Here is a 15,638-nt window from a genome sequence, read left to right as displayed (position 1 = left end):
CTGTCATGTGTTGTTTATACAGCAAAATGATGTCCAACCTGGATGTGGCCTTTAGGCACTACCGCAACATAAATGTTAAGCAATGATTTGTTCTTGAATTCTTCCCTTCTCCTAGATTCATAGTTTGAAAGGGTGAGTGTGTAATTCATGCAGAGCCTAACATTTCTCTTCAGATATGCTAGAAGTCAGGGGTTCTCAAACGTCATTACATCCTGACTTCCTGCTGACAACAGAAATTACTTCATGATCCCAGGGGTGGGGAATGAAGCCTATGCCTGCCCAAGGCTCACAGCTCCAGGCAAGAGGGCCAAAGTTGAAGCTCAAGGCTTCAGCCCTAAATAGGGGGCCTGCAATATGAATCCTGCCACCCAGGGCTGAAGCCCTTGGGCTTTGGTTCAGCTCTGGGAAGTGCCGTTTGGCTGCAGTCCCATTCAAAGGGGGTCATGACCCACTTTGGATTCCTGACACACAGTTTGAAAACTACTGTGCTAGATGAATAGTTCACAACACACTTTACAAATATTAAAGCATATATGATGGTTAATTTTATTCCATTTTACTGATGAGGAAACTGCATCATAGAGAAGTTAAATATCTTGCCCTAAGCTATGCAGTGGCACAACCAAGTCTAGAATCCTGAAATACGAATCCTTATTCTTCTGGGACTAACCATCACACAATCCCTAAGGGTATGTCTACACTACAATGTTAGTTCGAACTATCGGACGTTAGTTCGAACTAACATTCATAGCCGCTACACTAGCACTCCGCTAGTTCGAATTTGAATCGAACTAGCAGAGCGCTTAGTTCGAACTAGGAAAACCTCATTTTACGAGGATTAAGCCTAGTTCGAACTTACTAGTTTGAATTAAGGGGTGTGTAGTCCCTTAATTCGAACTAGTGGGAGGCTAGCCCTCCCCAGGTTTCCCTGGTGGCCACTCTGGCCAACACCAGGGAAACTCTATGCCCCCCTCCCGGTCCCGGACCCCTTAAAGGGGCACGGGCTGGCTACGGTGCCCGTGCCAGGTACAAGCCTGCAAGCACCCAGCCAGCAGACCCTGCACCTGGCACGGCACAGAGCCACCCACCCGATGTCCCCCAGCCCACCCCCTCTTCCCGGGACCAGGCTGGCGGCTCCCGGGAGCTTGCCCTGGACCGCAAGAGGCGGGCACCTTCCTGGGCTAGTGCGGACATCGTGGACCTCGTCCACGATCTCCGCACTAGGCACAGGAAAGTGGCCGTCTAGGGCAGGATAGCTGCCAGCCTGGCCACCCAGGAGCAGGTGTGCATGAAAATCAAGGGGGTCCACTGAGACCCCCGACCCTGAGCCCTGAGCTTACAACGGCCGTCCTGGGTCAGACCAAAGGTCCATCTAGCCCAGTAGCCTGTCTGCCGACAGCGGCCAACGCTAGGGATCCTGGAGGGGATGGACCGAAGACAGTGACCAAGCCATTTGTCTCGTGCCATCCCTCTCCAGCCTTCCACAAACTTTGGGCAGGGACACCACTCCTACCCCCTGGCTAAGACTACTCCATGGACCCAAGCTCCATGACTTGATCTCACTTCCCTTTCAACTCTGTTCTAGTTGTAGCCTTCACAGCCTCCTGCAGCAAGGAGTTCCACAGGTTAACTATTTGCTTTGTCAAGAACAACTTTCTCTTACTAGTTTCAAGCCTGCTACCCATTCCTTTCCTTTGGTGTCCTCTAGTCCTTCTTTATGGGAACTCAGGAAGAACTTTTCTGTGTGCACCCTCTCCACCCAACCCCTGCTTTTAGAGACCTCTATCCTGTCCCCGCTCCATCTCCTCTTTTCTAAGCTGAACAGTCCCAGTCTCTGTAGCCTCTCTTCATCTGGGACCTGTTCCCAACCCCTGATCATGTTAGTTGCCCTCCCCTCTCCCAGCCTTTCTCTTCCCCTCTCCCACCTCCTTTTCCCAGTCTCCCCCAGTTTTGTTCAATAAAGACAGAGTCAATGTTGGAAGAAACGTTATCTTTATTTTGTACATCAATAAGAAGGGGGGCTAGGGAAGGGTAAGTGGAAGGAGGTGAGGGAGGAATGGGGTACGAGCCCCCGATGGGGAGGACTGGGCTGGCTCTTCGGGCTTCTGGGGGTGGAAGCTCTCCTGCAGCCCCCCGATTGCCCCCTCTCCCCAGATGGCAGCCTGCGGCAAGTGCAGCCGGTCTGATGGCCGAGTGGTGTGATGTGCCCAGTGTGGGTACTCCGGGCAATCCAAGCCAGGACTGCTTTGCAAGCGGGGCACCCCTTAGAACTGTCTGTCCGGGGTGGGGGTCGGGACCCTTTAAGCGCAGCCCTCGGCTAGCCTGAGACAGCATCTCCACGCACTAAGTCCTCCTCTGATGCCCTGCCGGCACTGCTTCCGGCCATCCTTAAGCCCTGTTCAGGGTCCACTCAATGTGGACTTGCTAGTTCGAATTAGCAAAACGCTAATTCGAACTAGTTTTTAGTTCTAGACGTGTTAGTTCGAATTAGCTTAGTTCGAATTAACTAATTCGAACTAAGTTAGTTCGAACTAACTTTGTAGTGTAGACATACCCTAATATGCTAGTCAGAAGGGACAGAATCCCATTTTCTCTCAAAAGAGGGCACTGTTTGATTGGTGGAAGGGGAAAGGGAGGGAAAACAGATTTTGATAATCTGTTTTTACTCCAGATATTACTCTATACACTGTTCTCCCCTTTCTCAGTCCTGTGCACTCTAATTCTTCTTTATCTTAGACTTGAATGGCTAGAAAGCAGACGAGGTGGGAGTAATAGGAAAGGAAAGAACAGACTCCTTTGTAAAGATCACTCCATAGACTTCAGAGACACATTTTTCACTTTCCTTCCTCTTCTTCCATCCCTCACTTCCCAGGATCAGTCTGGACTAGTTCAGGTTTCAGAACTTTTCCTTTATTCATCAAGTTTATTTTGGTCTTTTCTTGTTTATTTACAGAAATTGTCTCCAAATGCTTTTCCCCTCCCCAGGGTCAAGGTGAAAAGCTCTCCTCTGATAGAAAAACTGCAGGTAGGTGTTGGATGCTGTCAACATGGCTGTTGTAATTCTCAGGGAATTAAACTGATTACCCTTTAACATGGTTCTTATATTTGTATTTCTGAGGGTATGCCTACACATAGAAAGACAGGTACTATCTCTGCTTGAGCTGGCAAGTTAAAAATAGCAGTGTGGCCACAGTGACATAGGCTGTGGATCAGGCTAGCCCCCCAAGTATGCACCCAGGAGGTCAAATGGGATTGTATTCAGGAAGCTAGCTCAAGCCACCACAGTGGCCACGCTGCTATTTTTAGTAGACTAGATCAGTGTTTCTCAACCAGTGGTACGAGTAGTCTTGGGGACAGGGGAGGGAGTACGTCAACACAACTGAAATTTGGAGAAAACTGAATTTTTGTTTTAAGTTTTACAGCACTTTATTATTTTTGTTCTTTTTATACCCAAATATTTCATCGCCCGCCTGGCTACGATTAAGTTGTTTAAACAAATGTGTTGTAATGGTAGAAAAAATGTTTGTGCGTCTGAAAACTGTAGGTACTGGGGTACTTATAATTTTTTTAAAGGGGTACTTTATAAAAAAAGGTTGAGAAACAATCGACTAGATCAAGAAGAACTAGTATGTCTGTCTATCCAAGCACCCGTCCCGCTGCATGTAGACTATCCTAAAACAGGGGTGAGCAATAATTTTTGCAGGTGGGCCACTTAATGAATTTTAGTACATGAGCTGGCTTTACCCCCAGAAGCGGCAGGGCCTGAGAATGAAGGGGCAGGACTTGGGACTAACCCTCCCCCCACCCCCCGATATTGTCTGGGGCTGGAGGCTTTAAATTAAAAACACAGCAAAGGGCTCATGATCTGGCCCCACTGCTACAATGTTGGCTGGCAGCCACCTGGGGTTGTGGCAGCTATTTAAAAGACTCGCAGCTTCAGCCCCTGCCAGGGTAATGCTGCAAGTGGGAGCTGTGAGCCATTTAAATAGGATCCAACTGCCTGAGTCACCACCTGGAAATTCGGTGGCACAGGAGGCAGCAGAATATAAATAGGAAGCAGTCAGATGTAGTCCGCAGGCTGAATCAAAGTGTTAGGGGGGCTGGATTTGGTTCCTGGGCCACATCTTGCCCAGCCCTGCCCTAAAAGCATCTCACTTTTCTGTTTCCCAAGGAATTCAACAGCTTATTCAGCATTTACTGCTCACCTGTAACTCTCAGAAGCTGGTTTACGCCAATTAGGATAACTAACAATGTGCGGTCTCTTCACATAAAGCCCTGCTAATGCCAGCTAACATGCCTGGTATTGTGAGCATTCTCCTAGCAGTGCCCAAATAATAGCAGGCTGTCCGTGGCAGTATTGAGCTCAACTCAAGGACACTCAGGGACACTTCAGTTGTATTTGAACTAAATAGGCACTACTCAGTGGGATTCTAGAATTAGGAGCCCCATCACAAAACACACACACAAGTTTTTTCAAAGGTCTTCTCTTGTTAAACTGAGGGTGCATCTACACAGCACCTTAAACTCGAAATAAGATACCCAATTTGTGCTATGCAGCACCAAATTTTGAAATGATGTGCTATTTTGAGCCATCCCTTATCCCTTGTGCAATGAGGTTTACTGGGATGGCGAAATAGCGTGCCCGTTATTTCAAAAAAATATTTTGAAATAACAGGCTGCTTGTGTAGATGTGGGTTAGCTATTTCGGTATATCACCAGTATCCTGAAATAGCTGTGCAGTGTAGACATACCCTTAATGATCATTTGAAGGGCCTGAGAGTACTCACAGCTACAAACTTCAGGTGATTTAAACACAGAGTGAGTTAAAGCTTCTTTTGGTTATTGACTACTCTCTTCACAGCCTTTCCTGTGCCACATGGGAGACATATTTGCTAGGCTGAGACACTGGAAAATCCCCTAATACTTCATATGACATAATAATGCTTCAGAGATGGAGCAGTTCAATTGTCCATCCAGAACTTCTTCACATGGGATTGTTTGTTGACAGTATCACCAGGAGAAACACAAAACCAGGAGCTACATCTCTTGTGTCAGCTGGATGACTTAGTATCATGTGTTAAAGGCAAGGGCTCCCCCATGTGGTCACTATGTGATCATATTACCATCAATTATTTCAGTCCACTTTACTGCTGACAGGGGAAATTTGGGTGGCAGACCAAAAATCATGTTAAATCTTAGGGGAGGTTTATTATGATTATGTCATTTTTTGCAGGCCAATCTGGCATTTGCTCCAACTACCCTGATGCCAGGAACATCTCCAAAAAGCCCAGGTTTGAAAGTTATACCGTCTCCATTTAGCACTCCCCCTTCAACTCCCAGCAGCCCTGGCATCCAGTCCCGTTCCAGTGAATCAGATGCGGCACCAGTCAGTTTTGATCAACCACCAGAGGGTACTCAACTCCAGTTTCATACCAAGGTACAGTGTCTGCCAGGCCTCCAACACAGGAAGCCAAAGCCAGCTTACTGCTTGGAGTGGAAATGGAACACTAGTTCTTACTTTCTAATTCAGTCTTGAGAGTGTGTGTTTGTAGCCAAATGAGGAGATCTATGCATCTGTTTTGAAACTGCCTCTCACTATGGTCCATTGGACTCCCTCTCTTGCAAACAGATTTTTTTTGGTTGGTCAATCAGATTCCAGCTGTCTTCAGGTGGTGAAGTGGCATTACTCACCTGCTTCAATTCAACATGAACCTTTCTGTTGCCCAGTCCCCCTGTTTTGTGAGACCCTCTTTGCAATCTGCTTGGGACTTAACTATCCTGAGCAGTTTTGAATCATCTGCAAATTTTGCCACCACGCTGTTTACCCCTTTCTCCAGATCATTTACAATAAGGGATGCTGAAAGCCATGGAGCCAAACCATAAACCCTGTATATAATGAAAATCACTTGACGATGGGGAGTGCTACAGCACTCTCCCAACCTCGCACCCATAGTTACAGCATCTATAGCTGCCAATACAGCTTTCAAATGGAAAAATTTGGGAGGCACAAGGCACAGCACACTAGAAGGGGTTTCTGCAGATTAAGACTCAAACGCATTGGCAACAGTGGAAAGAGAACCTGAAATACCTGAGTTTACTACTGAGAAGTGAAACTCCTTTATCCTTTCCCATTATCCCAGTGCCAAAATTAAAATGGCAGAGGTTTTCAAAGTAATTCCTCACTCGTAAGCAACTATATACTGAGTCTAGTGTCCTTGTAGTCAATGTTTTCAGATATGATACGTAAATTGTAGAAAGAACCTGTTTAAATGGGGGTAATGATCTCTCACTACTTTCTCAGAGAGGTAAAATGTTAGTGAGGAGGAGAACTGATGTTTGAGTCACCAGCTGGCAGCTGAGTATCTGAATCATGTACCCATAGGTTTCTGGGCTGCCACTGCACACTTGTGTGGTTCTTTGAAATGCCTGCATCTCAACTTTACCTGTTTTCAGGTGCGGACACGGGGATCAATTAAGCGCAGACCCCCCTCCAGGAAATTCCGAAAGTCTCAGTCAGACTATGGAGATAGTAACGATTTAAAGGCGACTGGATCATCTCAAGAAAATGGGGCCAAAGAAGAGGATAGTGATGATGTGTTCATGCCTAAAAATCAGAAAGAGGAGTTTCAGTCTCCTGCATTTGGAACCAGCAGTAAAGTGTTGCGGCAACGGATAAGATCTGATGAAAAGCCACCATCAAGGAGAAAGCCCAGTGGAACAGAAAACGAAGAGGAGAAAGAGAAGGAAAGAGAGGCAGTGACCCCACGCAAGAGCAGCACAGAAGATAAGGAAAAGCCATGCCAGAGCACTCCAGGGAAGAATGAAGGGAAGCTAAGCCAGAGCACTCCAGAGGAGAAGCCATGTCCAAATACCATGGGAAATGAGGATAAGGAGCTGTGCCAGAACACCCCAGGGGATAAGGAAGAAAAGAGGGACATAAGCTCCCTGGAAGGAAAGGAGCATGGCAATGCCTATGAACAGGAGAAAAGGAACAAAGAAAATGAAGTGAAGAAGGAAGAAAACAGTGAGGGCAAAGACGCACAGGAAACATCAGGTACTCAGGAAAAATCCCTGGAGACTGGGATACCACAGCCTACAGCAGACACAGGAACTGCCAGTGAGCATGGAAGTGTGACACCAATGCAAGAACTGGACACAGAGTAAGTATGAAGCAGAGGTGAGATAGGCCACCAGAGTAATTGTTCATGAAATACCAGAGGCTTTCACAAACATTTTGCCTGAAAAAGAAAAAGGCTTATGTGCCAAAATGTCAGTGTTACCATTTCCCTCTGCTGTTTGTCAAATCTCAATAGAAATCAACTTCAATATGAGAGCACCTAATATAGAGAATTAAAATGCTCAGTTCCCCAGGCAAGCATGACAGTGAAAAGTATGTAGGTGAAAGAAGAGAGAAAAATGTTGACCCTTGACACCTTGTCTGATTAAAAGGAATATTTCCAAACTTATTGTTAGCAGTGTCAGCCATAATTGTGGTGCATACATACCAATTTCGTGATCACCCACTAAACCACAAAAACTATTTCCTTCCAATTCAAAAAACACAGTCCTCTACCACTTGAGATAAAGGAGAATTTCCACAAGCTATGTTAAGACTTACACGACATACTACTGTGCCTAGCCTTTAATCTATGGTAGTTAACATAATCTCACACACATAAATAGGTCTCCCGTTCCATCCAACAGGGCAGCGATGCCATCAGTACGCTAACTATTACAGAGCACAGTTCTAGTGTTGAAAAGTCATCCTAGCAAATTGGACCCTTCTGCATTCAAACTTAGGTTTCCACCAGTCCTGATTTTTTTAAAACTGAACTATCTTGAGTTTGGAAGGTTTGAATATGTGTCTTAAAAAGCATTTTGTAGGGAGAAAAGATCCAGAATGGATGTGGATAGGAAAATAAAAATGGAGAAAAACGTATTCCCTGTCATCAATTCAAGTACTAACCCAGCTTAGCTTCTGAGAACAGGGGAAATCAATCTGGAGTAGGGATGTAAGTGATTAGTCGAGTAATCAACTACCGGATAAGCCTTTGTGGCTCTTACTACATTTTAAAAGCAGAGCTGCAGTGTCTGGGACCAGGCACAAGCCATGACTCAGTTGCCCTGGCTCATGTCCAGTCCCAGACCATTGCGGCTCTACCTTTTAAATGTAGTAAGAGCCTAGGGGCTCTTATTATGTTTAAAAAACAGAGCCCCAGCATCTGGGACGGGGCGTAAATTCCATCGACTCCTCAATTTGCTTACAAACCACTATTTAACATCCCTTATCTGGAGTGGTCTGGCTGCAGCTTTCCTTCAAATTTATAGCAAGAAAACCATAATCCAATTATAAAAGATGACTAAAAAGGCACCCAGATTTCAGACTTTCCTATGGATTCCTAATCAATATAAAATTGTAACTTTTTTTTATAACTTTCCTTATTGTCTTCTATCATTCTTTCCCTCTCAAAAGGATGAACCCAATCAGGATAGAGGAGACTTTAATGTGAAGAGAAACCAAATAGTCTGATTAAGGTGCAGCTACTGGAGAACTCTCCCCAGCAACAGATCAGCGGAATATTAACAACATCAAAGAAGTTCACTGTTCTTACACCACAACACTGTGTAGCAGTGGGAAGAAAAGACTGGAATTAAGACTTTTTTTCTGTAGGTTCAAAAAGGATGCACTGATTGACTCTTCTTGGGGTTTATTGAAGAACTTTATGGCCATGTTTGAAGACCTGATGCACAGAAGCTTGGGCATGACAAACACCACCATTTCTGAGCCCAATGTTCACCATTACAGCAGAGTTTCAAATTTTGTTTGTTCCTCCGTATTGGACTTTGATGCAGCTTATCAGTTTTGGACATATATAAATCGTGCATTCTAAATAGCTTGCCTTTGAAATATTTTTAGTTTTCAAATGTAAGTAAATTAATTTTTTTTATAGGAGAATTGATTTTCTCTCGCTCACTCTCTCTCTCTGTATACAGGCAGTCCCCGGGTTACGTACAAGATAGGGACTGTAGGTTTGTTCTTAAGTTGAATTTGTATGTAAGTCGGAACTGGTACATATTGTAGGGGAAACTCTAGCCAAACATTTTTTTTAGTTTTGGATAGCATAGGGAAAGGTTAACTCCCCTCTAATGTTTGTTTTGCTGTCTGTTCCCCTGTTCAGAAGATTTCACATCTATTTCTGTCCCTGTGACAAACTCAGGACTAAGGGAGTAACTCATCAAATACCAAACAGCTCTGCACCATGCTTTGAGCTAATAGCTTTATTTCCACACACCACCCAGGGTTCTAGGAGGAGGGTCCTTTTTTTGCTAACACAATGAGGCCAGCACTTTGTTTGTTTTGGTGGAGTCTTTGTTTGCCCAGGGAGCCCAGCATGTATAGGGGGAGGAGGGGCGGAGAGGCTGCTTTTGTCTGCTGTTCGGCAGCCTGTTGCTCAGGGGAGGGGGCAGCCTGTTGCTGGCAGGGGGGGAGGGGGGAGGCGTGCAGGATGCGAGGCCGCGGGGGGGGGGGGGGCAGGGGGCGTGGGGAGGCACTTTTCCTCTGCCCAGCAGCTCTGCGGGATCCCTGTCCCTGTGGCCAGCTGCTGCAGGCAGAGGCCAGTTGGAGCCAGCCGAAGAGGAGGAGGAGGTGGATTCTAGGACCCAGGTGAGCGAGCCCCGGGGACACTGCTGCGCTCTGGGAGCCCGGCATGTATAGAGGGGAGGAGGGGCGGAGAGGCTGCTTTTGTCTGTTCGGCAGCCTGTTGCTCAGGGGAGGGGGCAGCCTGTTGCTGGCAGGGGGGTGGGGGGAGGCACTTTTCCTCTGCCCGGCAGCTCTGCGGGACCCCAGTCGGAGCCGGCCCGAGGAGGAGGAGGATCCTAGGACCCAGGTGAGCGAGCCCCGGGAATGCTGCTGCGCATGTGCGGGAGTTGCCTCACCCCGTTCGTATCTAGGGATCCGACGTAAGTCGGATCCACGTAAGTCGGGGACTGCCTGTATATATATATTTATGCTGTATGGCAGACAATGTGAATCATAAATCTGGAAAACATCATTTTAAATGGCTTATACAGTGTCTTTGATAAATATTTACTAGGATTAGCTTTGGATTGATAAATTCATACTTGAAACACCCAACAGCTGAAGATTATTTTTCGGTAGGATTTCTTGGTGGGTTTTTTTTTCTCGTGTTGTTGATAAGTCATGACTGAAATACCATATCCACACAACACTTATAGCATGGGAAGTAATAGCACAAGCTTTCCTCACACTACTTCACAACTATATTCAACTTTTACTTGGATGGGTCAAGTTTAAGTGAGTCGTCATGACATCTTCTGTCTTTGGACTCTACTGAGACTGCTAAACAGTGATCAATTAGAATCATTTTTAATTTTTTGTGATAAGGACACTTGTTTACCGGAAACGGGACTGAAATAATCTATTCATTCCAAATAAGCTAGTGAACTGCCCGTGTATGGTTGAGTTTCATTTAGTATAGTCGAGGCTGGATGTCAACTGATGAATTACCCTCCCATAAAAATAATTTTAAGAGTCCAGGTTCTCTCTTTAAACTAGAGAATTTAGAAGGAGTGTTTGAAAGGACTGGATGACAGCAGAAGTACTCAGATACTGTGGTGACCGAGGGACATATACAAGTGCTTAGAGCTGGCATTTAGGGCTCTATTAAAACTTTCAAATGACTAGCTAGCTCAGGGGTCTAGTGGATGGGCAATGGAGCCATTTTCCTCCAGATGGCATTAGCTATTGATTGGCCTACATGAAATGAGTTGGGGGGGGGGAGGTGTTACAATCCCCATTCCTAATAGACAGGTGTTCACATCACTAAAACCACAAACACATTATGTAACCCCCCCCTCTTCCCAACAGTATCATTGAAGAGGCCAAAGACTGAAAGAGCCATGGAGATGAGATCAAACTCCCTTTCATCTTTGAAGTGGTTGCCACAGGCCAGAGGTTCGACACACTGACCAGGCAGACAGTGATGGAACCTGGCTTTGCTGTTGCCTATGCTGCACCTGCTCTGTGGATGGAGACCTATGAGGCAGAGTCATTCTGTTCTTTGTTTATACAGAGCCTACCACAATGGGATCAGCACGTGTCTTCATCTTTGAAATACATTTTAATTTTTTTTCTTGGGCTTGTATCCCAGGCCAGACTGCAGTCATCACTGTAACATTTCTGTTCTCAGCAGATGTATATGGACATATGTGATCGTGCATTACTGTATATATGCGTGTGCATGTTTAGAGAATGTGTGTGCTGGCCAAGAGGGTGGAATTTGTCCTCCCTCCCCTTGAAAATATAATGGAAAAATAGAGAAAATAAAACAGCAGAACTGAAAAGAAAAATAACTGTGTGTTTCTTTCTGGGGAGTTGCAGAAGCCCAAACCAAGATGGGTGGAGCTGGGAGCAGCAGACAGAATGAGGGCAGGATTACAACTGGGAATAGTATGATGTTTAACCATCAGGTTTGAAATTCACATAAGAATGGCCATACTGGATCAGAGAAAAGGTCCATCTAGCCCAGTATCCTTAAAAACACAAATCATATCTGTGTAGTAATTAAAGATTGCACAGTAAGAATAGAAAACTGCTCCTCCACACACACAATTGCACATTACATTACACAGGTATGACATCACTCTCTGCTTCCAAGAAGCAGGCACTACTTAATGTGGCTTTCTATAGGTCAGTTGTTAATCTATGGTAACAAAGTCCTAACAGAGATGGGGATTGGCTCAGTATTAGCTGAGGGAGTGTAGCCTCACTGAATGATTAAAGATTATTTACTGAATGAAGGATTCATGCATGTCTCTTAGATCAGGGGTGGGCACAAATTTTTGCAGGGGGGGCCACTTGATGAATTTTGGTACGTGGTCATGGGCTGGCTCCACCTCCGGAAGGCACAGGATCTGGGGTGGAAAAAGCAGAGCTGGGTATTAGCCTCCCACCAGGATTTTCCAGGGCTGGAGGCTTTGAATTAAAAATACTGCAGGCTCTTGGCCCCACCACCATGTTGCTTGGCAGCCATCTGGGGTTGCTCCAGCTATTTAAAGGGTTGGGGTAATGTTGCAACTGGGAACCTGAGCCATTTAAATAGGATCCTGTTGCCTGAGCTACCACCACCTGGAAATTTGGTGGCACGTGCAGCAGGATATAAATAGAAAGCAGCCAGATGCAGTCCACAGGCTGGATCAGAGTGTTAGGTGGGCTGCATCTGGCCCCCGGGCTGCATCTTGCCAGCCCTGTCTTAGATCAAAGAGGAGCTGCGTGGGTGGAGAGAAGGGTGGAGAAAATAAATGTGTTAAAACAGACACTCTTCCCCAGCTTTTCTGGATTAACTGAATAGGGCTGAGCTGCAGACCTCCACATACCTCCTGCATGGGGCTGCTGTATGATACAGATAATAAGTAGGAAAGGCCTTGGATCATGCATTCTGGCCTTAGTGCGGCCATAGTGGTATCTCAGATTCTCTGACAGCAGAGTACGGGATCAGATCCTAAAACTCCAATGACTGGACAAGAGCACACCACAAGTAAGGAAAATATTATTTATATAGCACCTTTGGCATGCCTGCTGTTTTATAAATAAGTATCATAGACTCATAGAATCCTAGAACTGGAAGGGACCTTGAAAGGTCATCAAGTCCAGTCCCCTGCCCTCATGACAGGACCAAGCACTATAGACCATCCCTGATAGATGTCTATCTAACCTGCTCTTAAATATCTCCAGTGATGAAGATTCCACAATCTCCCTAGGCAATTTATTCCAGTGTTTAACTACCTTGACAGTTAGGAAGTTTTTCCCAATGTCCAACCTAAAGTAGTATAACAATACAGATTTCCTGTCCCACAGAATTTCAAATTTAGAGAAAAAACACAAAGGAGTAGGGAAAAGAATGCTACATAAAAACTTAAGCTACGTCTACATTGCGCATTCTTGTGCAAGAAGATATGCAAATGAGGCACAGCAATGAGTATCGCCACGCCTCATTTGCATACCTAATGAGCCACCATTTTTACACAAGGAGTTTTTGCACAAGAAGGAGCAGTCTACAGTGCTCCTTCGCATGCAAAACCCCCTCTTGCGCAAGAGCCGGTCTGCCCGAAAATAAGTGTAGACTGCTCCTTCTTGCGCAAAAGCCCCTTGTGCAAAAATGGTGGCTCATTAGGTATGCAAATGATCACCATGCCTCATTTGCATATCTTCGTGCACAGGAATGTGCACGGTAGATGCAACCTAAGTCTGCGTCTAGATTGGCATGATTTTGCGGAAATACTTTTAACGGAAAAGTTTTTCCGTTAAAAGTATTTCCGCAAAAGCGTGTCTAGATTTGTACGGATGCTTTTCGCAAAAGCATCTGTGGCCAGTCTAGACGCGATTTTGCACAAGAAAGCCCCAATCACCATTTTAGCCATCGGGGCTTTTTTCACAAAACAGTTCTTCCCTTTCTACACTGGCCCTCTTGCGCAAGTATTCTTGCGCAAGAGGGCTTTTTCCCGAGCGGGAGCGTGAAAGTATTTGCTCAAGAAGCACTGATTTTATACATTACAAAGTCAGTGCTCTTGCGCAAATTCAAGCGGGCAGTGTAGACAGCTGGCAAGTTTTTGCGCAAAAGCAGCCGCTTTTGCCCAAAATCTTGCCAGTCTAGACGCACCTTAAGAGTTTTGGCAGTTATATTCAGCTGAGATCTTGTTAAGTTATGTGGTTGTCTTCTGGTTTTAATTTAAATTGAAATGGGAGCCAAATGAAAGGCCCAGGCAGTGAGGGAGAAGGTCAGGTATTGGCAGAGGTGATTTGGGTAGGGCATTGGCAGCAGTAGTCACATCTGGTTCTTACATAGTGCTTGTGATCAGCAGAGTTCCATGCATATTATGATCTTAACATGAAGTGTAGGAGCATAAGCTTTCGTGGGCAAAGACCCACTTCGTCAGATGCATGTAGTGGAAATTTCCACTACATGCATCTGACGAAGTGGGTCTTTGCCCACGAAAGCTTATGCTCCTACACTTCAGTTAGTCTATAAGGTGCCACAGGACTCCTCGTCGCTTTTGCAGATTCAGACTAACACGGCTACCCCTCTGATACATGATCTTAACATGTTATCTCTGTTTCATACAAGGGAAACTGGCACACAGAAGGAGGCTAATTGAAGGGTGTAGGTCACCCAGGAAATTTGTGATGGAGCAGGCAATTCAACCTAGGGCCCCAGATTCCTTAGGTCACTTGGTAAGAGCACAGACAGGCCCAACTGAGCGAAGGTGGATGACCTAGGGTACATCTACATTGCATGGGTATTTCAGGATACCTCCAATATCCTGAAATAGCTACCCCGTGTCTACACCTGGTATTTTGAAGTAGTTTTCAAAATAACAGGCACGGTATTTTGGCATCCCAGTAAACCTTGTTGCACAAGGAATAAAGGATGGCTTGAAATAGCATCTTATTTCAAAATTTGGTGCTGTGTAAACACACCATATTTCAAAATAGATTCAAAATAAGATACGCAAATTGCCTATCTTATTTCGAGTTTCGTGTGCTTTGTAGACCCACCCTTAGCAGCAATGTTCCTTGTAAGCTGTGTGCTTGTGTGGCCAGTCAGCATTCAAATGCTGCCCAGCTGATTAGCAGAGTGCCCACCGCTAGGTTTTGTTTGTGGTGCATAACGCATGCCTTTGTGCACATAAAAAGTTATTGCACACATGGATTAAAAAAAACCCACATATGGAAGAAAAAGATTAGAAGGCACATTGAGGGTAGGAAGCACAAAGAGTCTGCAACTCTGCCAGAAGCTATTCCACCAGGGGAGTCTTCCCTCCAACATGCCCTAATGCCATTTTCTCAACAGTATCCCCAGACAATCTACAGGCTAGCTTCCAAGAGTCACAGGGAGATCCCTGCTGATTGCAGTGGACTCCAGGCCTTGAGCGGCACATTGATTCTGGCCACGCCTCACGCCGGGGATTCCAGCCCAGCCCCCAGCTGGCCCCTCCCTCTGGGCTCTGCCTGACGCAGACTCAGGGCGGAGCTAGGGGCGGGAGAGCAGCTGTTCCCCCGCCTCCCACCCAGAGGGGAAGGGAGGGGGCGTATAGAACGGAGTAATATACGGGTATCTAGTCCAGGGACCTTCGGAAGCCCAACGGAAGAAAGGAGGGCCGGACTAAACCATAGTCCCACTATGGGGTTAGGGGGAAGGACCGAACGTCCGGATCACAGCGTGTGCGGGAGAGCTGAAGCGGGAAAGAGCCCCGTCCCCCTGCTCTAGGGATGAGCTCGCCCTCTCCTCAATCCAGCCGCCGTTGGGGAACAGTCTGTTACCTCGCGGAGTGCGGGGGTGAGGCTCCCCCCTGCCAAAGCGTAAATGGGATTCCCCATACAGGAGTCCTACTATCCGGCGCTCCCCACACCGCCGCCGCAGGAATCAGAATAGTATCTGCCACATGGGGGCGACTGACTGTGGGTGGAGGAAAGGCGATCCCATTAGGCGGGTGGATTATAGTGGGAAACGGAATGGTATCTTCCAGCCAGGGCCGCCTGTAGGTGAAACCATCCGGCAGCCTGGGGAGGGGGGAGGGAGAAAACAGGCCATACCATTAGTAGTTGGCACACTTGTAAC

General features: G+C 46.2%; 1 protein-coding gene and 1 long non-coding RNA gene across 2 annotated transcripts in view; one reads left to right on the top strand and one right to left on the bottom strand.

Moving 5' to 3' along the window:
• Window positions 1–11,354, top strand: part of RCSD1 (RCSD domain containing 1) — a 44,796-nt gene extending 33,442 nt beyond the window's left edge. Inside the window, exons 4-8 of the mRNA XM_075909122.2 lie at window positions 2,954–3,025; window positions 5,234–5,437; window positions 6,454–7,160; window positions 8,474–8,926; window positions 10,889–11,354. Of these exons, the coding sequence (XP_075765237.2) occupies window positions 2,954–3,025; window positions 5,234–5,437; window positions 6,454–7,160; window positions 8,474–8,510 (1,020 nt within the window). The 3' untranslated portion in view covers window positions 8,511–8,926; window positions 10,889–11,354. The remainder of the gene's footprint in view (window positions 1–2,953; window positions 3,026–5,233; window positions 5,438–6,453; window positions 7,161–8,473; window positions 8,927–10,888) is intronic.
• On the bottom strand, window positions 10,146–15,494 carry LOC142819965 (uncharacterized). The gene is made up of 2 exons (XR_012897663.2): window positions 15,341–15,494; window positions 10,146–11,934 (listed from the first exon to the last, which is right to left on the bottom strand). It is a non-coding gene; the product is annotated as an uncharacterized LOC142819965 (long non-coding RNA).
• Between the last annotated feature and the right edge of the window lie 144 nt (window positions 15,495–15,638).

This window comes from Pelodiscus sinensis, chromosome 1 (genome assembly GCF_052426305.1).
Source record: "Pelodiscus sinensis isolate ZL-2025 chromosome 1, ASM5242630v1, whole genome shotgun sequence".
NCBI lineage: Eukaryota > Metazoa > Chordata > Testudines > Trionychidae > Pelodiscus > Pelodiscus sinensis.
The sequence above is the reverse complement of the archived record's forward strand: the minus strand, read 5'-3'. Positions and strand labels throughout refer to the sequence as shown.